This window comes from Vanacampus margaritifer, chromosome 1 (genome assembly GCF_051991255.1).
Source record: "Vanacampus margaritifer isolate UIUO_Vmar chromosome 1, RoL_Vmar_1.0, whole genome shotgun sequence".
Classification (NCBI taxonomy): Eukaryota; Metazoa; Chordata; class Actinopteri; order Syngnathiformes; family Syngnathidae; genus Vanacampus; species Vanacampus margaritifer.
In genome coordinates this window covers 27,472,838-27,497,647 of record NC_135432.1, presented here as the reverse complement: position 1 = coordinate 27,497,647, position 24,810 = coordinate 27,472,838, and the positions used below count along the sequence as shown (strand labels likewise).

The 24,810-nt window shown below is 40.1% G+C and overlaps 1 protein-coding gene across 1 annotated transcript in view; it reads left to right on the top strand.

Annotated features, from left to right (window-relative positions):
• The first annotated feature begins 5,282 nt into the window (after positions 1–5,282).
• Positions 5,283–24,810, top strand: part of LOC144035092 (helicase ARIP4-like) — a 31,573-nt gene continuing 12,045 nt past the window's right edge. Inside the window, exons 1-10 of the mRNA XM_077544495.1 lie at positions 5,283–5,609; positions 16,619–16,862; positions 17,067–17,200; positions 17,418–17,570; positions 21,652–21,863; positions 21,937–22,119; positions 22,736–22,869; positions 23,760–23,956; positions 24,036–24,239; positions 24,569–24,707. Coding sequence (XP_077400621.1) covers positions 5,576–5,609; positions 16,619–16,862; positions 17,067–17,200; positions 17,418–17,570; positions 21,652–21,863; positions 21,937–22,119; positions 22,736–22,869; positions 23,760–23,956; positions 24,036–24,239; positions 24,569–24,707 — 1,634 coding nt within the window. The 5' untranslated portion in view covers positions 5,283–5,575. The remainder of the gene's footprint in view (positions 5,610–16,618; positions 16,863–17,066; positions 17,201–17,417; positions 17,571–21,651; positions 21,864–21,936; positions 22,120–22,735; positions 22,870–23,759; positions 23,957–24,035; positions 24,240–24,568; positions 24,708–24,810) is intronic.

Below are 24,810 nucleotides of genomic sequence, written 5' to 3'. Positions count from 1 at the left end.
CCAATGCATTCAAGGGAGGCTCCTTTAGCAAGTAGGACGGAACTGCACATACAAGTCGTGACTACATTGACCCAGATGCCTTGCGAATCAAATAAGTGGAGAAGAAGAAGAAAAGAAGAAGACGAAGAAGAAAATAGCAAGCATGCGCACAGCGAAAATATTGCCCCAATCGATCGAGGTATTCCGAATACGTTCCGGTTATGAAAGGAGTAACCCAGGGGTCTTATTCGGGTTTTTAAAAATGCGAATAAGAGCATATTCCTGTTATTGTGCATGTGTACTTGGCCTTACAAAACCCGAATATTGCCAATATTCGGGTTTTAAAAGGGTTATTGCCTACATGTAAACGTAGTCACTCTGTGTGCGTGCTTGATGTGTGTGCATGTGTGCATTTGTTTGAGTGTCAACAGTAGACTGAGAGGTCATCAAATTTACAGTAATGCTGTGGAAAATTAACGTGGAAATGGCAGTGTCCTCCCAGAGCTTGCCTGCAATGGGAGAACTTGTTTTTTGTATCAAGTCATTGCTTTAATAGTGTTAAAACAATCGTAACTACCGTTAAATAAATAGAAGAATGAACTGCATCTTGATAAATGTAAATAATGTTTACTTTGATCTGTGCGTGCCACAGGACTGTAAAATGGCTGTTCTGATTGATGTAGTGGCACATTAAGTGACAGAATTTCAATCACAATGCCAAAAAAAAGATTATGTTAACCCAGCTATAATTACAACACTTTGCTTTTTAGACAGATTCCCAGAACCCACAACTTGAAACTGCGCACCCCTTTCAACATCCCAACAGAGTTGCCGCAACCAGCCCGCACCCAGAACTCCCCAAAAACCCTTTAAAAAAAAACTAAGCCTGGCTTAAAGCTAATGAAGGCATTATGTGACAAAAGATGAATCCCTACTTTAAAGGTATAGACAATTGGTTGATGGAAGGATTGCTACTGTACATGTGCTTACTGTGTGTGTGTGTGTCTCTCGTGTGCCGCCATTAAGTGTGAAATGTGAGCGTTGCTCCCCCTTGGAGGAAGAGCTACACGAATTGTGCTAGTGTGGCAAAGGTGAACGTGTGTGTTGTAATGACTTACCAGCCAGTCCACCCCCACTTCACTTTGCTGCCGTCACCGCCTCTTCCTCCGCTTTCTGGCTTTGCTGCCCCTCCCCCCCGCCCTCCAACTGCATTGCACTGAGTCTATGCATGTATGTATGTATGCATGTGTGTGTGCGTGAATGGGCCATGCAGATGGTGTTTACCGCTTGGACGGCAGTTTTGACATGATTCCGCCGACATTAACCTTTGATTGTCCTAATTTACGTGTGTGCGTGCGTGCGTGTGTGTGTGTGTGTGTATTAGAGCTGTCAAACGATTACATTTTTTAATCAGATTAATCACATCTTAGAATTTTGATTAATCACGATTAATGCTGAATTATAAAGGGTCTTAAAAACATATTTTTGACCGCCAAATTTGAAGAGCACCTGTTGTGTTTATTCTTTCGACATTCAATGTTATGAGGACGTCTTCACCATTTTTTTGATCCAATACCGTTAAATCCGATTGGGTCAGTAGTTTTTCTGCGTTTCGTTCGGTCCTTTCACGCAACTCATTTTTCCTTCCCCTATGAACGCTATTCCATTATTCCGTCCATGGTTACGGCGACGCCTCATGTGCGTCATATCCTTCCAACGACGCTGCAGCCAATCATATTGCAGCGGGGCAGGTAGAGCGAGTTCTCGGGTTTCATGATGTTAGTAGGCTACGGTGCTACCAGGGTTAGCATCCTGAGCCGAGTCCTTATTAATCCAACACAAGATTTGTGGTGCATAAAACAGACGTCGGAATTACAACTTTCTGGAAATCGCTATGTTCATAACTGAGGTGTTTTGTTTCAGACGGGAATTTGGTTTAACTCGAGGAATGGATAACCGATGATAGCATAGCACACAGCTTTATGCGCTCGTAGGCGACGAGCCGCCTACGAGCGCATACGGCCGTACACTTTCCAACTTGCTACGCCGGATTGGTGTGTCGATGCTTGGCCTGGGAGGCAAATGTTGACCGTTCTGTAAATCCCCTCAAAATAAAGGTGGAAATCTGCAATTAAAGCACATCTTGTTCGTTTCGTTTGTAATCCTGTGTGATGGTGTTTACAACGTAGATAAGATAAACATTTCTCTATCCATATTAGATATGATTTATGACTGTCTTCTGTCCATCAAATAATACTTGTTTAATAATTTTATATTTTAATAGTATAATTGTAATTTGAGTTGAGAGTTGTTTTCCAACCTGTGGAGCTAAGGCACTTATTTTGCAAAAGAAAAAACAAAAGAAAAAAGTTTTCCTACTGAATTAACGATCTTAACTTAGTTTAGTCACAAATGTACTTAGTGTGAAATCTGGGCTTGTATGAACACAAAGCTGATATGATGTATTTGCAGGTAACCATGACTTCGTCTGTTGTATGAATGGCAACAGACTGATACACACAGGTTGGTTTTACCTTTTGTCATCCAATTGAAGAGCAGCTTGCCACTACAGCATATGCCACTGGCATAAATACAATAATAATTTAAATTATAATAATAATAATAATAATAATAATAATAATGATTAGCTGTGAATAATATACACTTTCACTTTTTACTCTAAGACATAAGAATTGTTTCTAAAACTGCACACCGAACTGAACCGAAAACTGTGAGCACAAAACCGAAAACTGAACCAAACCATGGAATTTGTGAAGCGAATTGCGATAATTAAATCTACCAGTAGTTACAGGTTAGCGGAGTCATGTGCTACTAGAAACTACAAAATCCTCACAAATCTTCAATAAACATGTAAGGTGATCATTATTCAATATCCCCATGTTCCCGGTTGAACCCTTACCCTTGTTACCTAAGGCAGTTTCTGGAGTGGGTGTGGCTTGCTGACATCACATCCCTGTATCAGTATGCCGTGGGGCGGGGAATAGGAGGAGCAGCAGCAGGAGTAGGAAATCAGCTGGGGGGGTTTCCTGCATGCGGCAGGCTTGTGCAGCTTTCAGCGACCCATGGTTTTGTAATTGTCCCAATGGCCTTCTGCCTGGTGGCAATGCTGCCGTCAGAGGCTGACCACATTTGGCACCGTCTATGCTCACCGAGTGAAGGGAAGAAGCATGAATATGTGTCAGAGTAGTTGAAACGATATGGGTGAGTAGCTGTCATTTTTTAAACCGGTTTACTGAGTCTTCAGTGGCTTTTGTTTTGCGTGTTTCTTACCTTCCCGCGTTTAATCTCTTCTATTATGAGATCTTGTGCTTATATGCTGGTGAGTTGGGGGTGGAAGAGAGGGATGGGTCTGTCACCCTGACCCAAATGCGGTGCAATGCCAACTCTTCACAACTCTGCACTTCAGAGGTTTCATAAGGCTTGTTATGGAATAGATGCCCTTGCTCTAAAAGGATGTTTTGGAGAATCATGCTAACAAAGTCAAGACAAAATTACCATATGTACTTAATGAAATGTTTTGTAACTGTGATATTACAAGAAGTGACTGACACCTAAAATGTTACCGTGTCATGCCAGTGATATTATGTACATTGTATTTCCTGTAACTTCAAACATAATTAGATTACATCAGACACACTCAAATTGTCTGTAACCACCTTTTGTGGGTTCTTGGTCTAAATAGCACAACATGGTGTTTTTTGTTCTTGTTTTTATTTTGGGGGGGGGGGGGTCATTACATAGCTAAGCTACTCTGCTTTTAGAGCTATAGGTTCTGAGCTTGGACTGCATGTGTGGGGACTCACACAGCAAAGCAGTGACTGTTCACACTCAACACACAATTCTCCCGCCATGTTGAGCGTTTGAATCAATTTCTGTATTTGATACTCTCGCCAGAAGCTGCCGCTGAAATCACGTATCGAGTTGTCCAATTGTAAAAGGCAGTGGCAGTTGCAGCAATATCCTGCATTGACTTAATTCTGTGTATAACGCAAAAGTGTCTTAATGCAAGACCTTACGTTTACGATTGTGGGATCTTTTTTGCTAAGAGGCTAATGCTGGCACACGTGACGAATATCCCTAAAGAAAACAGCAGTTAAGTGTGTGGAGCCGCTTGTTCGCTTTCACTGCACATGATGCACTTGTGCACATGTGCAGTGAAGGGAAGTGTAGAGTCGAAGAAAAGCTGAAGAAAATGTGTTCACTGTTTGCTTCAAACGGTTTCTGATTGTGATTCTTAGAATTCAGTCGGAAATAATAATGCTAACCGTTATTATAGTTGATCTAATTTTTAGGAATGTGACAAACTCCAGAAAAAACAGGTGAGTTCTAGCAACAACAAAAAAAAATCATGGCTGACATGAAAATAGTATTTATATTTTCCAACTGCAACATGTCACAGCAGTTAGCCTGGTTCTTATTCAGGGTCGGCACAGACCTCTACTAAGACTTTGCAAATGAGAATCTGCCCTCAATAAATAAAGGTTAAACAACTAACAAAATAGTTAAGGTAACAGGGTCTGTAAATACAACATTGCCAAATTTTGAGAAACTGAGACATACAGAACACCGCTAGCTTTAGCTAACTTGCATTTTATTTTGTCCCTAGCTAGGATTTACACACATTCAGATACAGATACAATTTATATTGAAAAAAGTATTTGTTGTGAAATAAACATAAATGTTATGCTTTATGCAAATATGCTGTAATGAAGGGATTAAAGGCCCAACAACAAACAACTTTCAGAATGTTAAATTTTAACAGGAGCTTACTCCAGTCATAATTAGTGGCCATATGCATGGTCGACCAGGTTGGCGATGGTCAAAATTGTATATTAACAGGGTTATTTCCTCAGGATTTTCACGCTGCTAAATGGAAAACTGAGAAATCCCAGGTTCTTTATTGCACGAGCCACACCCAGTGCCACACAAAGTGTCACAGAAATGCTCAGCAGCATACAGTTTGAAATGTTTTGAGTTTATTTTTTATTTATTTTTTATAGAATATTAAAAACTGACTCGCTCATGGAACAGGGGCAAAACAAAAACCTTTACACATGCTCAAAAAAAATTCTGCATATTTTCTTTGCATGTCCGTCTCTACTAATGATAATGTTGCTTGCTGTCCGAATCCCTTTCTTTAGAGAAGAGACTTGAATGTGTGGGCGTCTCCTTCTGTCTCGGGTGTGCGGTGGGTCAGTGGCGCACTGTCAGCCGTAGTCGTCCCCCTTCACTGGGCCCCGCCCCCAGCATGAGGGGTTATATAAGTTTTTCAGATGCCAGCCCTCCTTCCTGCCTCTGCCTCATGTTGACTTTGTTATTGAGAGCTGCACACAGAGCGGGCCAGCCAGTAGTCAGTGAGTCACTCTCAGTCACTGAGGCAGTAGTGCTATAGAAAGGCTCAGCGTAAAACAAGTTGACGGACAGACAGACAAGCCTCCTGTGGGCTTTCTTGAGGCTTCCGACTGTGCCTGTAAGGTAGCAGGTCAAGACATTTAAAACAGGAGTTGGGGGGAAAAGGAGGCGAGGAGCGAGAAGCCAAGTAGAGCAGAGCAGCCTTTTTCTTCCCTCCGAAGTCATGCTGCTCCTGGATGAATCCGAGTCGTTCACAGGTAGGTGACTCGACCATCGCACTGTTGTTTCACAGCTGGGATGGAGCAAGTTTGTGGGGTGAAAAAGTCTTCCTGTCTGGAGATTACAAGGGTAAAATAGTTGTTCCATATTTCGACAGAAAAAGAGAGAACTGATGCTGACTTTGGAAGGCTTTTTTTTTTTCTCCCGATTGAAACACTGCCAACTCAGCTGCATTCCAATGCAATCCTGGGACAAGAAAAATGACAGCATTTTGTGAGGGATTTTAGTGTATCATCTGTACCCAGATAGTGCAGAGAGCCACTTTGACTTTCCCAATAATCTCTGATGTCTCACGAATATGCTTCTTGTCGTCTGATAATTATGGCGTTACTTAACAGTGTTGTGTAACACCGGATCCGTACCTACTTAAACATGTACTGTCCTTGCCGCCTTTTTCCTCATAATCGTCCCTCTCTCACTTCCCTTCTCTTCACTTGTCAATACTGCCGCACTCTTTTATTATCAGCTTTCCAGGCATTTTTACTCCGCTGATTTTTTTTTTGTGCTGGTTCCACGTGCACCCGGCTGGCTCTCCCGTGTTGTCCTCGCACAGCCGCGCTCCGATTGGCTGTTTCTAGGGTTACTTTAAGCAATGCCCGCGTGTGATTGGCCGTCGTGGACTGGCTCGGGCCATGCTGGAAATGTGCGCCTTAGAAGGCAGGAAAACATGGTTCATCAGACTAGTGGGTTAGCGGGGTAAACGTGCGAGGCGGCTGCAGAAGGAACAAAGCAGCGCCTTCGTCTGGTTTGGATGAATCAACGGATTCATATTTTTCAATAGCTTTCACCAATTTTAACAGTTGGCATTTTGCAAACTGACTATAATGTTGCTTTATTGTTCAATCTGACAGGGAAGTTATGGTTGCTTTTATAGGTGAGAAGTCAACAATTTACACTCACAGTCACATCTTTAGAAACACATGTTTCGATAAAACTAGCATGCCTGGCTTTGGGAATGTGGGAGGAAGCCGAGAAGAAAATGTTACTTTAAATCTGCCAATTTTCAGCTTGTGAAACAATATTTCATGCATTTGACGTAACTTGCATTAACATGCACATATCAGTATTATTATTTAATGGTGTGATATGATACGGTGTAGTTTAATAAGATCTGATATTATATGATATGTGATCTGGTGTCATGCTACATTAATACTGTACCGTGTGGTCCTGTGATATGATAGATGATACGGTATGATATAATGTGGTTTAGTTACAGCAATTTTCTTGACTTAATAAAGACCAGACCCAAGTTTGGGGAAATTCCGCTTCATACAATGTTATTTTGTGTTCAGGCTGAAAGAACCACACCATTGAGTTTTGTCATATTGTCCTAAATGTAGCACAGAACTGCTTGTGATGAAATAACTACAAACACTAAGTCTACGTTCTGAAAAAAATCTGATTTGTCTGGTGCAGTGTAAAAGCACACCACGTGCCTTTGTGTCATGTGCAGTAGTGAGGAAAGGATGAAAGAACACGCTGCCTGGTATCTCTACACCCAATTGATATCACCCATGGTGAATGCCATCAAACAGCCGCTATCACCCAGAATGTCCTTTTAAATTAACGATTGGAGTGTGTGCGTGCGCGCTCATCGCATGTCTATGATCCTCTCATCTCACTCACGCTCATCTTCCTCTTCCTCCCCTACAGCAAAACTGACATACTGGCCTACAAACAGCTCGAACTCGCTTCACCTGCTCTGTTGCGTGTGTGCGTGCATGTGAATGTGTGTGTGCGTGAGTGGTCTTTCTGTCGTCTTCCACTCTTGAGTTTCTTGAACTCTCTGGTGCCGCTTCACTCGTGTGTCCCCTGCGGAGGATTTCGTAACTCACCTGCTAACGCGCTAATAAAAGCAGCCTTAATAACTCATTGAGCAAAGGCGGTTATACAAGAAGTGTATGTGTGTGTGCATGTTTTTTTTGTCTTTCATAAGGCACGTTACATAACACCTTTTATCTTGGTATGTCCAAGAAAAACTAGCAGTGCAGCACAAAATAGAGATTTAACTTTATTTCAGTCTAACATGCTCTATTTTTTTTTACTATTCAGTGATCCATTATGTGCTATTTAGTTTATAGCTGTCAGGCGGAATCTTCGCATCTCCAAAACCACAATTTTTAAGGAAATAAAAAATATGTTATTTTGCTTGACTGACCAAACTCTGCATTAAGTTGGCATTGTACCTTATATCGTTATCATATAACATCATCATAACACCTCACCATAATCCCATAAATTCATCATTTGAATTCACTCAAATCACTAATGTATTAAGCTGTCACTGATTGCGATATTACGGACACATCACCACCGGCGGCCGCGCCCATCCAAGTCTGCGCCTATGCTGAGCTACCAACAAGAGATGACTGTGGTTACATCTTCCCCAAACTCTGTTCCAAGTCAAAGGTCTAAGAGACATGAATAATGCAATTTCAAAACAAATAAATGAGCTGACTAGACAGAGTAATAGTGTAGGTGGAACTTACCTTTGTGGGGCTGACGGTCTTTCTTTTATGCAACAAAGCATTAAGGTGATCCTATTTTTAACAAAACGGGCCAGATTTTCAATCTTCGGGCACAATAATTCCGCATTGCTCCCGCGGAGTCAAGAAGAAGTAGAGTCACGTGACACTTCTTGGACAGTTAAAGTGTTCAACAAAGTTATTAGGTTTGCTCTCAAGCTATTTTGAACATTTTAGACCGTTCATAAATTGCAAAAAATTATATATATAATAATGATATATGAAATTGACCGTATTTTGACATACAAGATCTCTGTCCAGCAGTTTTGTTTTGCTCTGTTAAAAGGTTATTGTGGCTAACTGATGTACTTACCCGTTCTGATGTACTTACCCGTTCTTTATACAACAATGCACCTCGTGACACAAGTTTAGTCAGTTGATGAATTTGTTTAGTAAGGAAGTAAACCTGTGCCATCAGACTTTGACATTGAATTTATAACACGGAATTTTTACAGCCTTGAATTTGTAACACTGAATTTTTTCAGCCTTGAATTTGTAACCCTGAATTTATTTCACCATTGAAATTCTGCATGAATTAAAAAAATAATAATTCAAGTGGAAAAAATTATTGCTTTGCATCATTGCATTTAAGTTAGGTAGCTACTGTTAAATAATATGGTCAACTTTTCTTTTCTTTTTTTAATATTATCTAAATGATCTGTTGCTGAGAGCAACCACAATCAGTAAGTCTGAGTTGGCTGACATATCTTTAAGTAACAGAAGAGTGTGAAAGAGAACACATGTAAGACACACACACATGCAGTATGTGCCACTGTTTTCTGTGTCAAAAGTCAAGATTGTGTGTGTGTTGACGTGCACACAGTTCTTGCGAACACGGTGGTTGTGTAACAGCCACAGGCAACAGTTACATAAGCACCCTTTCAAGTCCCCCCCTTGGCGTCGTTGGCGTTAGAGAGTAAGTAACGTTCTGTGCGAGACATGTTTGTGCGCGAGTGCCAGTAACGACAGGACGCAAAGTACAAAAGGCTGTCACAGTGTATGAAGCAGCCTCTTGAACCAGTGGCTTCTTTGGCACCTTCACATTCATCTGTGACCCGACGCCTTGTCAAGACATATTGATTCTTTTTAACTTCTTTTTTTTTGACACACAATATGACATGCAAGACCGTATGTGCAGTCTGCAGTTGCCCAACTTGTAGAAGGAAGTTGGAATATGAACTGAACATGCAGAATGATGCTCTTTATTGAAATGCATGTAGAAATACTGTATTTCTTTCTGTTATGGTTTGGTTGTGATGCTTTTGGTTTTTTTGTTATGTTTGTTTTTCTTCTGTGTGTATCTTAGCATTTAGGACATTAAGGCAATATTAACCCTTATTTAAATCATTGACGTCAGCCCAGGCCAACTTGTGCTATGCTGCTATCTATTATTGTTTACTTTGCTGTTGCCACTCCCTAGAGTTAATTTTACAATTATTTACACGCAGTTTGGATATTTGGTTCACGAAAACATCTTTTGTCAGTACAGGTAATTGTCTTTAATTGTCTACCTAAGTCACCACCATAATATTATAACATTATATAACACAACATCTGCAGTAATAAGCTATTCATTTTCCATACTGACACGGTGACACCTATATTATGAGCGAAAAGCTCACAGCATTGATGCATTCTAAAACATTAACTCATTCACTGCCATTGACGTCTATAAACGTCAAAAATTCATTTGAACTATTACTAGTTTAACATTTTTTCCCCACTTTTTTTAACAAGAGTATGAAAACCTAGAATTTTTTTTATTGTACATTTAGAACCGATGTAAAATTTATGATTAATTGTGAGTTAACTAGTGAAGTCATGCGATTAATTACGATTACAAATTTTAATTGCCTCTTGCCTTTAATTTATATTAATCTTTTTCTTCTTTTTTATGAATTCATGGCAGTAAATGAGTTAATAACAAAATAATGACCACTGCATGCAATCAGAGCAAAAGCATTGGGACAAAGGCTCATTGTACCTACAGAAAGTGAAAGTGCAAGAATATGGAGTTGGTACCCTCTTTGCAGAGATTTGTTGAAATGTGTCCCTGGCAAATTTGTGCTAGACCAGCGAGAGGACCCAGCTCACAATTAGAGTCATCTTCTGTTATTTTCCAGGCTCCTTCCTTACAATGCCTTTCCTAGTTCATCCCAAATGTGTTTGATGGGCAAGTCCTACAAGCTATCTTTTTATGGATGTAGCAAAAACACAGAAATTCATCAAATGTCCAAAATGTCTTAAAATTAGAGGAATTTAGAAGAGACTCGTAGCAATACTTACTTGGAAGTTATGTGTTGAATGTTTGCAAAACAGGTCCGTTTGGTAAAGATCATGGACATTATTATTATTATCTGCTTTGAAAGTTTTTAGTCACTGACAGCGTAGTGGTTCACTTGTTTGACTTTGGTGCAGGCATCATTGGTACTGGGTACAGTTCCCAATCACTCACTGTGAATTGGTTGTCCGTCTATTTATGTGCCATGTGATTGGCTGGCGAACAAAGTGTCCATTTTTCATCCAGAGTAAATTGGGATCTGCTGCTCCAGTTTACTGTGATCCTAAACAGGATACAGTAGGCGTTATGGAAAATGGATTGATGGTCAAATCTGCTTGGTCTGTGCCCAAAATGCTGCTACAACTAAACTATATCAATTAAAGTTAAGTTCAGTAGGTATAGTAGGCAATTATGAGCTAATACGAGCTGACAAAATATACTTTTTTTACCACTAGAAGTTTTGGAAGTGTTTAAACTATGTGGAAGTCGGCACTCATTACTGCCACAGTGCCACCTTGAGGACTGGAGTGGAGTAGCATCAGCTGGCACATTGTGGGGATTCCCCCTCCCCTCCCCCATCAAATCAAACATGTTAGGAGTGCTCCAGTTTCCTCTTGTATCGATGTTGATAAAAAATGATGATAATGGAAAGTTGCAACATTCAGACATTAAACGCACATTAAAGCATCCGTGCTTTCATGTGGTTGTGATTCAGCATTATGTAAGGAGCCGGTCGCAAACGCTTCCCACCACAGTATGCTTTTTACTGCTTTTGAAGCAGCTCAGGAAACTCCCACTGCAGATCACTATCTACTCATCTCTTCTGCCAGAATGCACACTTCTTGAACTGTTCCCATGAATAGTGCTTTCATTGAAAAGCAACAGCTTGGCTATATTTTCATCATGTCCACGGAGGAAATTAAACATGTCTAACCCCAAACACCTCCATCACAATTTAATGCCAGTTTATTGAGACTGCTCTTTTGAAATCATCATTCTTTGGATGGAATTGATTTGAAAGAAATTACGTTTCTCCTTTCCTCTCAGCACCGACACTTTTGAGCGAAAACCACTTGTTTGACACGCGTGCAAAGAGCACAAGTTGTGGTTTAATGTTCTTCAGCCTTCTAGTACAGAGAAGTTACGTAAATCCTAAACATATATGAAGATACACTTACGTAAGTAACATGTAGGTTACTACATTGGGTTGGTGCATTTTTTATTTCCCTGCAGCCTCACTTGGACACGCGTGCGCACAGCACACACTCACACATTACAGATTTTGTGGCCTCACATTCTTTGAATCTCATCATTTTGATTTGTTGAAGTCTTCAAACCTATCGGCATTCTCACTGTTGGAACAATGAATGTGTTCCCCTATCATCAATACGTTATCTGTATTTTAATTTTCTATTGAGTTCTCTAATTCCCGTATCATCTGCCTAATGTGGGAAGTGTGTCTGCAGGTCTGTATGTGAAAAGTTGGGCATCGTGTTCATCTTCTCTTGGCATTTTTATTTTTGGGATCTAAGTTTAATCCTGGAAATGAAATGCAATTTCATATAATTATTTTTTTAGATTTAGCTATATTACTCCTTTTTATGCTACTACATTATTTTTTATAGTATTAAATATTTGGCAAAAACAGTGAAAGGGTGCAACATAATGTGTAGGCCCTTGTCATTTTGCACAGTCCCGTATTTTTGATTCTTCCCTAAGTATGTACAGTACAGGCTTGAAGACTGCCCCTAAATGGTGTATTTTGTAGGGGTGGGAATCTTTGAATGTCTCGATTCGATTCAATTCCGATTTTTGGGTCTGCAATTCGATTCAGAATCGATTTTCGATTAAGAGCGATTTTTGATTTAACATGATTTGATTGACAATGATTTTTGCTTCAATCTATAGCTGTGCCAGGAATTGCAATGATCTACTCCAGTCTGACTCGCTAATGCTCATTAGCGCGCTACTCGCAGCACTTTTATCACTCAAAAGAACGGCTCCACACTGCAAATAAACAACTTTTATTGGAATAACTTCATCGGAACTTTTTCCTTCTACTCTCTAATGTGGGTACAACTTAACAGTGTATTAGACCGTGTGGAACCACACTGCCCCTAAGTGGCCAAATCGGGTACAACATGAACAGCGCTCCAAATAAAGGCACACACAGACAAAGGCAAGACAGTATAAAATAATTTAAATGAAATCGATTTTGGGACATTTAAAATCGGTTCTGAATCGCACTAAATGAGAATCGCGATTCTTAGGAGAATCCTTTTTTTTTTGCACACCTCTAGAATTTTGATACTAAAATTTGAGACAATGCAAGTACATTTTTCATGTACTCACACTAGTTTGACCAGTAACTCTGCAGATTTTTGTAGTTGTTGTAGTAAAGATTAGTGAATATTTACTTCACAGTGCGCACCCCTAAATTTTTAAATTTTTTGCTCCTAAAATTTCAGTTTAGGGGCAACTGTGCTTCTAGATGTGTTTAATATCTAAAATATGGACAGTGCAGTGCACTATAGTAATAAAAGCAACAGCAAGGTCCAAAAGTTGTTACAATGTCTGCCCCACGTTTCTGATTTTCAGGTCAACAAATCTCTGTTTAGGTCCTTCTCTGTGGATTTTGCATGTTGTCAAAGTGCTTATTTGGTTTTCTCCATGCCCTTATTTGTCCATTGTTGTGAATGTGAGTGTGAATGCTTGTTTGTCCATATGTGCGCTGCAATTGGCTGGGGACCAGTGCAGGGTTTGACACACACTTCCAGCCCAAAAGTCAGTTTGGATAAGCTCCAGCTCACCCAAACCTAATGAAGGACAAGCGTGATGGATGGATGGATGGATGGATGGATGGAAGGAAATATCCATCTACTGTACAGTATATCTATAATAACTCTATATGCACAATAGTTCACAATAATGTGTGAAATGACACATGAATCGTTCATGCATGTGTCTGCCCCCTCTTCCTCCGAAGTGCATCCTTACTCTTTGAATGATGACCTCACTTTCATCTGCCCACTCCACTTCCTGTCCTTCTATTCATCATGTCACCGGGTGCACTCGCACATGCCTGTGTGCATGTATTGTGAATGTCGGGGCTCTGTGTATGTTATGAAGTCAATAACTGTTCTGTCAGGTAGCATTGAAGGGGGGAAACAAGGAGCTGAAAGATTTGGAATGTACAGTATATGCGGTATGTTCACGCTGATATTGTGGTGTCTCTGCCAATATCTCAGACTAAGATAACAAAACATGTGTCCTTTGCTGAAGCGATACCGCAGTGCACACAAAGAGCAGTCTTATTTTTTATTCACACTCATACATGAGCATACTTGTAACTGTTAATTGAAGAACACGTTTTGAAGCACACTTTTCTCCCCTGCAAAACTTCTTTACTGTACAGGCAAGGTCTTCAGTAACATCCATGGAAATATTTATTGAAATTAAGAACCCGACATTATATTTTCGACACATTACGGTCATCGGTTAGTAAAACTATGTTTTCTCAATCAGCTCTTGTATATCGATGTTAGCCACTTTTTATAATAAGTCTTAATAAGGTGTGTACTGAGTATTGTGCTAAACAGCCAGAACAGAAATATTCCAACATCTATATCACCTTTTTTTAATACAGTGTTTTTAATATTGACACAACTCATTCACTGCCATTGACGGTTATAGACGTAAAAAATTCATTTGAACTATTTCTATTAGTTTAACATTTTTTTCCCACTTTTATTAACAAGAGTATGAAAACCTAGAATTTTCATTATTGTACATTTAAAACATATAAAATTTGTGATTAATCGTGAGTTAACTCGAAGTCATGCAATTAATAATTATTTTAATTGCCCGACGCTCCTAATTTTAATTGTAAATAATCGCATGACTTCAATAGTTAACTCACGATTAATCATAAATTTGATATCTCTTCTAAATGTACAAACAAAAAAGGTTTTCATACTCTTAACAAAAGTGGAAAAAAATGTTAAACTAATAAAATAGTTCAAATGAATTTTTGACGTTAATGGCAGTGAATGAGTTAATTTACTTCCTATCAATAGGGATTTTTCTGAGATGCATTCAGATATGTGCCGTTGCACAATGCACACACATCACTGAGACAGACTGGTGTTATTTAAGCGACTGCATTATTTGTTTATGTACCTTGGACAGAATGAGCATTTTATGCATATTTATTTAAGTTGTCTTGCACTGCAGCGAGCCTCGGTGTCTGCACACATTCTTAACTTCATGTGGATATTACAGCTCCGCAATTTGACATAGCAGGTGTCAAAAACATTGAAAGTTGACTAACACTGTCAACGTCAATTTGTCACGTCATCCCAGGCAGATTCCTGGCACCGCTTGTTCTTTGTGTTTGTGCATGTTTCCTGTTTTCCATTTCGTAATCTGTCCATATTTATGATCCAGCGCTTACATAAACCCGAGATCTGGTTCAGTGTGTCTCTGGCAGAGCAAGTGAAAAGGGAGGTTGAGTGTAGGAAAAGATAAAAGGTGAAAAAGTGAAGTGAAAGCAGATTCCAGACAGGTTGGTGGTAGAAGCAGAAACACTTTCAGAAATCCAAGCTTTTCGTTTTTCAGATACTTTCCGTTTTGAAACACTCAACCTGACTGCATGCTTTGGGTGGACCCATGACATGTTTTTGTAATTCATGTGAAGGATTCATGTGTTTTGTCTGCGCTCTATTTAACGGGTGTGTCACTGTGAGAGTTCTTACAGTTGTAACGCTCATAGGAACAGACTTAATTAATGGAAACACAAATTTGATCTTGCGCAACGAGCCTCTAGGGCAGGGTTTTCCCAACCTTGATCAAGCCATTTTGTATTAGAAAAATCTTACGTAGTAACGCTCATAGGAACAGATTTAATTAATGGAAACACCATTAACTGATCTTGCGCAACTAGCCTCTAGGGCAGGCTTTTCCCAGCCTTGATTAATCCATTTTGTATTAGAAAAATCTTCCGGCACACCACCAAGCGGAAATGTCGTCAAAAAGTATGACTACAGAAATAACAATCTCATCTCTATTCACTCACAAATTGATTTACTTATTTTGAAAATTGGACCTGCTGGCTTGTTCTGTTTGTGTAAATGGCAACAGGTGGATACACAGGTATATTGTACCTTCTGCCATCAAACAGAATTGCATGTTGTTGTTCTGCTTGTCTCTATATATATTGCTGGCATAGACAGATGGACAAAGATATTTGTAATTAACTCATTCACTGCCATTGACGGCTATAGACGTCAAAAATTCATTGGAACTATTTCTATTTGTTTAACATTTTTTTCCACTTTTGTTAACAAGAGTATGAAAACCTATTTTTTTTTATTGTACATTTAGAACAGATATACAATGTGTAATTAATCGTGAGTTAACTAGTGAAGTCATGCGATTAATTACGATTAAAATTTTCGCCTGTCGCCCCTAATTTTTAATAATCTTTTCTTTTCTTTTTTTAATCGCGTCAGGCTATTATTTTTTTTAATTGTAATTAACTGCATGACTTCAATAGTTAACTCACGATTAATCACAAATTTTATATCTGTTCTAAATGTACAATCGTTTTTTCTAGATTTTCATACTCTTGTTAACAAAAGTGGGAAAAAAATGTTAAACTAATAGAAATGGTTGACATCTATAGCCGTCAATGGCAGTGAATGAGTTAATAAGTGAGGATAAGCGATATAGCAAATGGGTGAATGGAAATACTGTAATTGTCAGACAAGTTAAGGGAAATTTGGTAATTTCAAGTTTAACAGAGAAACCCTGCTAGTCTCCGGTATTGTAGTGTTTAACAAATGCACTGCATCAATGTTTTGCTAAGCTCAGTTATCTTATTATTTGCATTTATTTAAATGAATGTTCACACAGGATACACTCCTTGAAGAAATGAGATTAAATATCCCAGGTAAAAAATGTTATTGATTGTGGCGTATAAATTGTTGAGAATAGCGATCAATGGAAAGCTAAATCACGAGGACTGGTTTCAGAATCCTACTCAAAATTAAAGTGGGAAAATGTGTATGGCCATCACATGATTTATGTACTCCCTACAACATCTGGGAATGTTCTTGATGCGAGATCTTTAGCTTGGATTTTGCATGTTTAACTGTGTCACCCCCCTTTTATTCCTCAGATCAGTCCCACTGCGCCTCCTTCAGCTCAGAGAATGAAGCTCAGGGAGGCGACCCCACGGCATGGCAGCGTACCCCACCACCGTCTACCTCACCTTCAGGGGGGGCGCCGGCCAACCCTCCACCCTGGCAGCCCGCTTCAAGACCCCACTCCGGGGTCTCCGGCCAACGTCTCACCCCACTATCCACCCTGACAGGAAGTAGGAAGAGGAGCTCCAAACCTTCGCACATGAGACGTAACATTCGGTAAGCAAATTCTCTTCGAGGGACGTACATTGATCCTATTGGATTAGAGGGTTTCATTCCGTTTGTTTCCTTGGTACATGAAGGACACGAAAACCATATTCAACATCTGTCGGTCATCGAGTCAAGTTTGATTGATTGTGCAGGTGACAACTGCTGAAGGTGAAGGTCTCATTGAGTTCTCGTGTTCTTCTATGGTGATTGTAGGAAGTTGCTGAGGGAGCACCAGCTGGAAGCGGTCACCAAAACTGCTCAGCAGGATGAGCTGCAGAGAAGGCGACGTCTGGATGAGCAGAGAAAGCAAGATTTCCCCATACCACTGCTGCCTGAATATGAAACCGGTGCGTCCCCAGGATCCATATCCATCCACTTTCACCACTTATTACAACTATACTACTAATTACATTCATTGATCACCGGCCAATCACCAGACTAACACGAAGAGACAGACAACCACTCTCTACTATCCATAAAAGCTTTGAAGTGTGACCATATTTGGGTAAGAATGTGAATACAAAGCATTGATCTGTTGTGCTTTTTGCTAATCCCTTTGTGCAGGTGATGTAACAAAGCATGTGTCGTCATCATCAGCAGTGTCACAGCAGGAGTTGAGACAGGAAGTCATCTGCCTGGAGACCAGTAGCACCGGCACATGCCAGGACAGCAAGACCGACATACGTGCCTCCACCACTGAGCACACGCTAAGAGCAGGTGAGAGAGCGCGAGACGCAAACGCGCACGCACACACACACACACACAGAGTGCGACTAGGAACTTGCCCTCTTTCAGGACTATTCAATTTAAGACTTGGTAAAAGACTCTTTTAGTGTGACGTCACGTTTGTGCGCCGCACATGCTGGAGGACAAGCCGCCAACGCGAGGGAAGGAGAAATCAATTAGTGTGACGTAGAAAATAGGTCCAATAGTCAGCGACCAATGCTATGGTGAACTTGTGTGCGGCCTACGGATGCTCTAATCGCTCAAAGAGAGATAAGATCATTCTGTCGGCTGCCGGCGGTGATTCTAAACCAGGCGGAAGACAGTTAGTTAGGAGTTGAGTGAAAGACGAGCACGGTGGCTAGCGAACCTACAACGCGACTGCTTTGCACCCACAAAAAGTACGAGGACATCCTCAGATCATTTTATATCAGGTATTTTTTTCTCTTTTCATATACAGTACAGTGGGTCAAAACGTTAACCTCTGATTATAAATTCCAGGCAGACATGATGTTCCGTATTATATTTAGTGTAGTGTTGTCAAAGTTAAAGCCTTAACTGAATAATTAATCGCATTAAACGCAGATTAATCGCGCTTCAAATTTGGCGGGAAAAAAATGTTGATAAAAAAACTTTTTTTAAAGAGATTAATCGTGATTAATCAAAATTCAAAGATGTGATTAATCTGATTAAGAAATGTAATCATTTGACATCTCTAATTTAGTGACACAATCATTAATAAAAAAAAACAATATATTAATAATATAATTTATTCAAGTAATTTTGAACAAAAAGTAACTCAGGCTTGATCTCTGCTGAGGAATGTGTTGCAAACATGCGGTCTGTTCTCTTTGTTAGCAGCTAGCAAGCTAAGATAGCTTGAAGACTTCGATATACATACAGCAAGACGAGTATATCTGGACACAAACGATTTAATGAATGACAATTTACACCATGAAAGTAGTGATCGACGTACTGTTTCAACCAAAAACAACATAGCTTGGCTTCCACCTTGCCCTCCAACCAACTCGATTTTTTTTCTATAGCTAGCTAACAGCTGGTTCCAATGAGTCGCAGTAATGTAGCGTCCTACTAGGGACGTTTTTTTGCGACACTTGACATATTTCCCATCATTTAACGAAAACGCTCGCCGAAAATCAAGATCGCTCCATATATTCCTTATGGGGGGTTTGTCCTCCAGGAGGCGGAGCGATAGCTAAGCAGTGACATCAGAGACAATGGTCAATAGTGTAGCAACCTTCTCATTCAAGCCACAGGTGGTCATATTTTATTGGAGATTCGTACCTGTAATATTGCCCTTAATTATGTAAGTAATAATAATAATAGGGATGTTTTTTTTGTTTTGTTAGTTTTTTGTTGTGACTCTCGCAGGAGTTTGGTTGTGGGAAACTAACTTCCTGCACCACCTTAGCCGCACCGCACCGCACCACACCACACCACAGCAGAGTAGAGGAGGGGCTCCTCCTCTGACAGAAAACAAACTGTATTAACATCACCTGTCAATCAGGTGCCTGGTGGTTGTGCTCAAACTTTGGCTTGGTTCAACAGTTCCACGGTTGTAAACAAGTAAATATACTTGATAGGATAACGTCTTCCCTCAGACTCCCATGATTATTTTGTCCTATTGTTCCATATACAGCAATAATTCCAGGCTGCTGCAGTAGCTAGCCCCACACACTATAGGCCACAGGGCCTACTTGCCCTTTGTCCTTTGTTAAGTGGGCTAGTAGGTCAGGTGCCTGTGGAATGAGCAGCAGGGAGCACCCAGCTGGGAAGTTATCCCTCCGTCTCTCTAACTATGAACTTTGCGCATGCTTTTCGCTGCGTAAATCCTTTGGTGGGCCAGATGCCGATTGTTGAATGGCACAAGGGACGATAGCTTTGCACACACATACACAAACACGAGTAAAACATTTAGTTAACTTGTTTCCGTACTAATAAAGACGCTAGAATGACTAATATCGTTTTAGAGATCATACATTTTAATAGGAAAATGGCCTTAGAACTGAAAGGGTCAGAGCAACATAACTTGATAATACATGTTAATAACAAAAACTAATATTTTTTGTTACAGTTTGACATACTTGATTTGACCAAAATCACACTAACCAGTCACATTATGACCACTTTGGTAAAAGGTGTATTGTGTTCTTGTTAGTTTGTAGCTTTCTTTACTCTTTTATATTGAGCTATGTCAAATGTTTTGCTTACCTTAATTGGTACCATGCGGTATAGTATAATGTAGTTGTTATAATGAAACGCCCTAAACATCTTTGCCTTTGAAAAGACTGAATATTTGATACAGCTCTTGTTTTGGAAATCATATCTACTGTGGTGCGTCAGACGTTATTTCAAATGTGCGCAGGGTACATTTTGTACACTTCCCTCATTCCCAAAGTACACACACAAAACAAACACGTGCTTTAATGCGCATTCCATTCATTTACGAGTGATGCACGGATAATGTCTGCATTTAGGAGCCAAAAAAGACTGGGAACAAAGGGGAAGGGCAGTGAGTAAAGGAGGAAGATGAGGTGGCAAAGTGAAGAAGGAGCAGATCAGAGCAATAAAGCTGGCTAATCCTGATTGTGAGCCAGAAGACACACACACACACACACACAGCGCACCACCGTGGCACAGTGACATTTCTAGTTAACGTTGCATAACCAGTCTCCCCCCGCCACTCTAATCCTACTTGTATAACCACACATTCATTGAAGTTATATAAGCTCTCTCTCTCTTGCTTCATCTTGTCCCTCTTGCTTGCCCTTATTTTTATACACACACTAACATACTGACACACACACACACACACACACACATGTCTCCTCTCCCCGCCTGTGAGGGCACAGGCTGCCAGATTGTGTAAGGCCCATCATTTGATTTTATTTTTCTTCCTAATTAAATAGGGACATTGGTCTTGTAGCCACACACACACACAGCAACAGGTGGCACTTAAGGCGTTCCTTTTGTATTTACTGGTGCTTATCAGAAAACTGACATCAAACTGCTTTAGCTACCTACCCAAATCGATTTTGTTACTGTGTCGACAGATGCATGCAATTGTTTCAAACCAGTGGTGTCAAAATGTGTCGGGTTACGGTTACATACCTTGGTTTTAGGTTCACTGTTCATTTTATATTTGTTACAGCAAAGGGATAAAATGCAAAATGAAGTACGTAAACCAGGAATGATTTAATGAGTTTAAAATGAATAATCAACAGTTTGTTTGTTTGTTTTTTAACAATGAAAATGCGGGTGGGTCCGCACCTAATGACGTCATAAAGTGAGCACCCGCTCGTTTCTCAGATTGGGTGGGGCTGCTGCTTAGAGAACAGAATGACCTTGAATTTCTCATAGAGGGGTGAATGGAGGAAAGCACCACTTCGGTGATGTTTTAAATGAGGAATTAGCATTTTAACATGGCTAAAAGCTCCAGAAAGTTGATTTTTCACATTACTGTCCCTCTAACATCAGTAGTCCCTACTCATTTTAACAAATGATGGATGACAGCAAGTTGTAACAGTGGCATGTGGATAGAGCACATGCCATTTACAATTTATTCTGTGTGGTATCCCCCATTATTGCTCTTGCATTTAGTTTTGAATTTTATTCTAGATAACTTACTTGAAAGCTTTTGGTTTGAGTTTCACATACTTTAAAACTATTGGAAATGATGTGGTTCACAATGCTTGTGGATTTTGGAGTTCACAGTGCTATTAACTATGAACATTTTCATCATATTAACTATTAACAATTGCCATTAATATAACTACGATATGTCAAAAGTAAGTGTCTCAATAATGTAGCCTGCAGCAGGTTCGGCTCCTGGCGAAGACTAAGGATTTTTATGTTCTATTCTTTTTTGGCGACAAGCCCAAGTGACGCCATCGCATTCCGTAGCTAATTTATGTTCCTGCAAACAAACATACATCCTGTCCCAAAACAGATGTTCCCAAATCTTTTGTCTTTTGCAACCACAACCTCCACCCACACAATGGAATTTTCATCTCTTATTTCCTCTTCACACCTCCCTTCCTCATTTTCTCTGTAGGTGAGATTAATCTGAGCCAGAGTGAGGACGACACTATCAGCAGAGACTCCGCCCACCATGATATAGAGCGTGAGCAAAGTGGCATGCACGTCAACGACGACTTCAATCTCCCGGATGACCAAGGACGGGTGCTGGTCAACTTGAACCATCCGGCAACAGACAGTGACATTTTTCTGTCTCCTCAGCTGGCGCGAGCAGTGAAACCTCACCAGGTACCAACTGATGCCCTCTCTTCATTTTTACATTCTCAGAAAGCCCAACTTAGGTTTGTGTCCTTGATCTCAGATTGGCGGAATTCGTTTCCTGTACGACAACCTGGTGGAGTCGGTGGATCGTTTTGACAGCAGCACCGGGTTCGGCTGCATCCTTGCTCACAGCATGGGCCTGGGCAAAACGCTGCAGGTCATCTCCTTCATTGACGTTCTCTTCAGATACACGAAGGCCCACACCGTGCTCACCATCGTACCTGTAAGCACTTTCCGGTATTGAATGGATAAATACATGACTAATCTAGCACAGTGAATGTTCTCCCTATACTTGGGTGGGGTTTCTCTAGCTTCTTCCCACCTTCCAAAGACATGCATGTTAGTTTGAAGACTTTTTTTTTCATATGTGAGTTTGAATGTTCATCTATCATTGGCTGGTGACTAGTATAGGGTGCTCCCCGTCACCATGCTCCAGTGCAGGTGGCACTAATGAGGACAAGTGTTATAAATGGTATGCGTAACTTCTAAAAACAACTAAACCCTCAAAGGAAATGGTATAAAAGGCCCTAAAAATGATATAAACAATAAATCTTTGCTAAGGGATTTTTTTTATGTCATCTTATTTCTCAAATTTTGCTCATGCATTTTAAAATTTTGGACTCCTAAGTTGTGAATCAAATATTTTTTCACATTGCCAATGCCAGTGTTGGTGTGGACATTGAGAATGAAAAATGTATTATTCATGTTGCAATTTCTCACATCTCTTCAATTATTAAAAGGTGAGCATAAAAATGTCAGATCAGGGGAAAATCTTATTGAAAGAAACAAGCTGCACTGCATGTACAGTAATAGACAACCTCATGTGTTTTTTCCCACAGGTGAACACATTGCAGAACTGGCTGGCAGAGTTTAACATGTGGATCCCACACGCCGAGCCCTTGCCTGCAGATAGCGACCATGGCCTGATGAGGACTCGCAACTTCAAGGTTCACATCCTCAATGACGAACACAAGTGAGTTATGGAAGCAAGGAGTACAAAAATGTGGGGTTGAAATAAGATGCGAGTTTCCTTCTGCTGTTGTCCACACGCACACTTCCAGTGCACACATAAATAAGGAAAACATGTGCCTCTTGTGTTTTTAAACTATTGAACCTTTGTTCAAGTTTTCATACTCTTGTTAACATTAAAGTGGAAAAAAATGTTAAATAGAAATATGACTGCATATTTTAGTAATTGATACAATAATTTCATAATAATTCATAAAATTGAGTTAAAATTAAAAAAAGATGTCCTGTACTGTAAGTGTGATATTGATTTGTGTTGGTTATTTTTTCTGCCACTAGATGGCATAACTGCATTTATAAGACAATTTTTTCTTTTCATATTAAGAGCTATCTAATCTTAAACATGAAGTAACTTGTGAAATTCTGCACCTCTTTGAAATTGCAAAATACAACTTGACCCCACTCTGCACAAATATATGCATTATTATTAGATTTATTACTGCTAAATTTTGACGTGGATGTGTCTGCTGCGTTGCGACTGGAATTGCTCCAGTACAGGGTTTCCAATGTAATGTAATTATATTTAATAATTATAATGACATATAATTAAAAATAATAATAATAATATATATATATAATTATAATTTAATAATTAATAAAGGTAATTAATGTTTCCAACATTAATTGCGCGTTGAAAAAATTAGTGACGTTAAAGGAACTTAACTTCAAATTAACGCACTCATTTTGACATCCCTACTACATACACATTTACTATACTGTATTTCCTCTACCTTTAACTTTTGGACCACATTTGACTGATGTCATTGTAAGGCAAAATACAATCAAGAAGGCCAGTATTTGCTCTGTGAAGTACCACTTTTCTCTGTGGCTACCCAGAAACACAGCATCTAGGGCCAAGGTGGTGGAGAACTGGGCCCAGGATGGAGGTGTCCTTCTAATGGGCTATGAGATGTACCGCCTCTTGTCGCTCAAGAAGAACTTTGTGTCTGGGAGGAAGAAGAAGAGCAAGAAAACTGCGGGGCCTGTCGTCAACAACCTGGATGAGGAGGACCGGCAGCAGAAATTGCTCATAGGTGGGAGAGAGAGGAGCAGATTAAGAGGAGGGATAAAATGAAACACAATGATTTTAATTCGGAAATGATCCTCCTCCAGCTGTTGAAAGAGCCTTGGCTAGGCCTGGTCCTGACGTGGTGATTTGTGATGAGGGCCATCGCATCAAAAACTGCCATGCTAGCACCTCTCAGGCCCTGAAGAACATCCGAACCAAGCGCCGTGTGGTCTTGACAGGATATCCACTCCAGAACAACCTGATGGAGTACTGGTGCATGGTTGACTTTGTTCGGCCTGACTTTCTTGGTAAATCAGTTGTTCATTATTATTGTATTGCTATTATAGATACTGCTATACTATATTTTTTGTTGCTGTTTATAGTGGATCCTCAGAACTCATTATTTCCCCATGTGAAATAATGGAACTAGATAATGTGGGTATGAATGTAGTAGTTGTTAGTGTATATTTGCGCTGTGATTGGTTGGCGACCTGTCAAGACTGTATCCCGCCTCTTGCCCAATGTCAGACAGACATGACCCCTAATGATGAGGGTCCACTGTATTATGGCCTCCAACGTCTAACCGTTCGACCATTTTTTTGTTTTTGTTTTGTTATTGTCAATGTATATGTTTCAGGCTCACGTCAAGAATTCAGTAACATGTTTGAGCGACCCATTCTGAATGGGCAGTGTGTGGATAGCACACCCCAGGACATCCAGTTGATGAGGTACAGGAGCCATGTGCTGCACAGCCTGTTAGAGGGTTTTGTACAGAGGTGAGCTGCCTGACTACTCACACAAGAAACACGAAATTTGTCAAACTCACTGAACGCGAGAATTGAGAGAGCGGTTGGTTTACTTTTAACTGTACAATAGTAA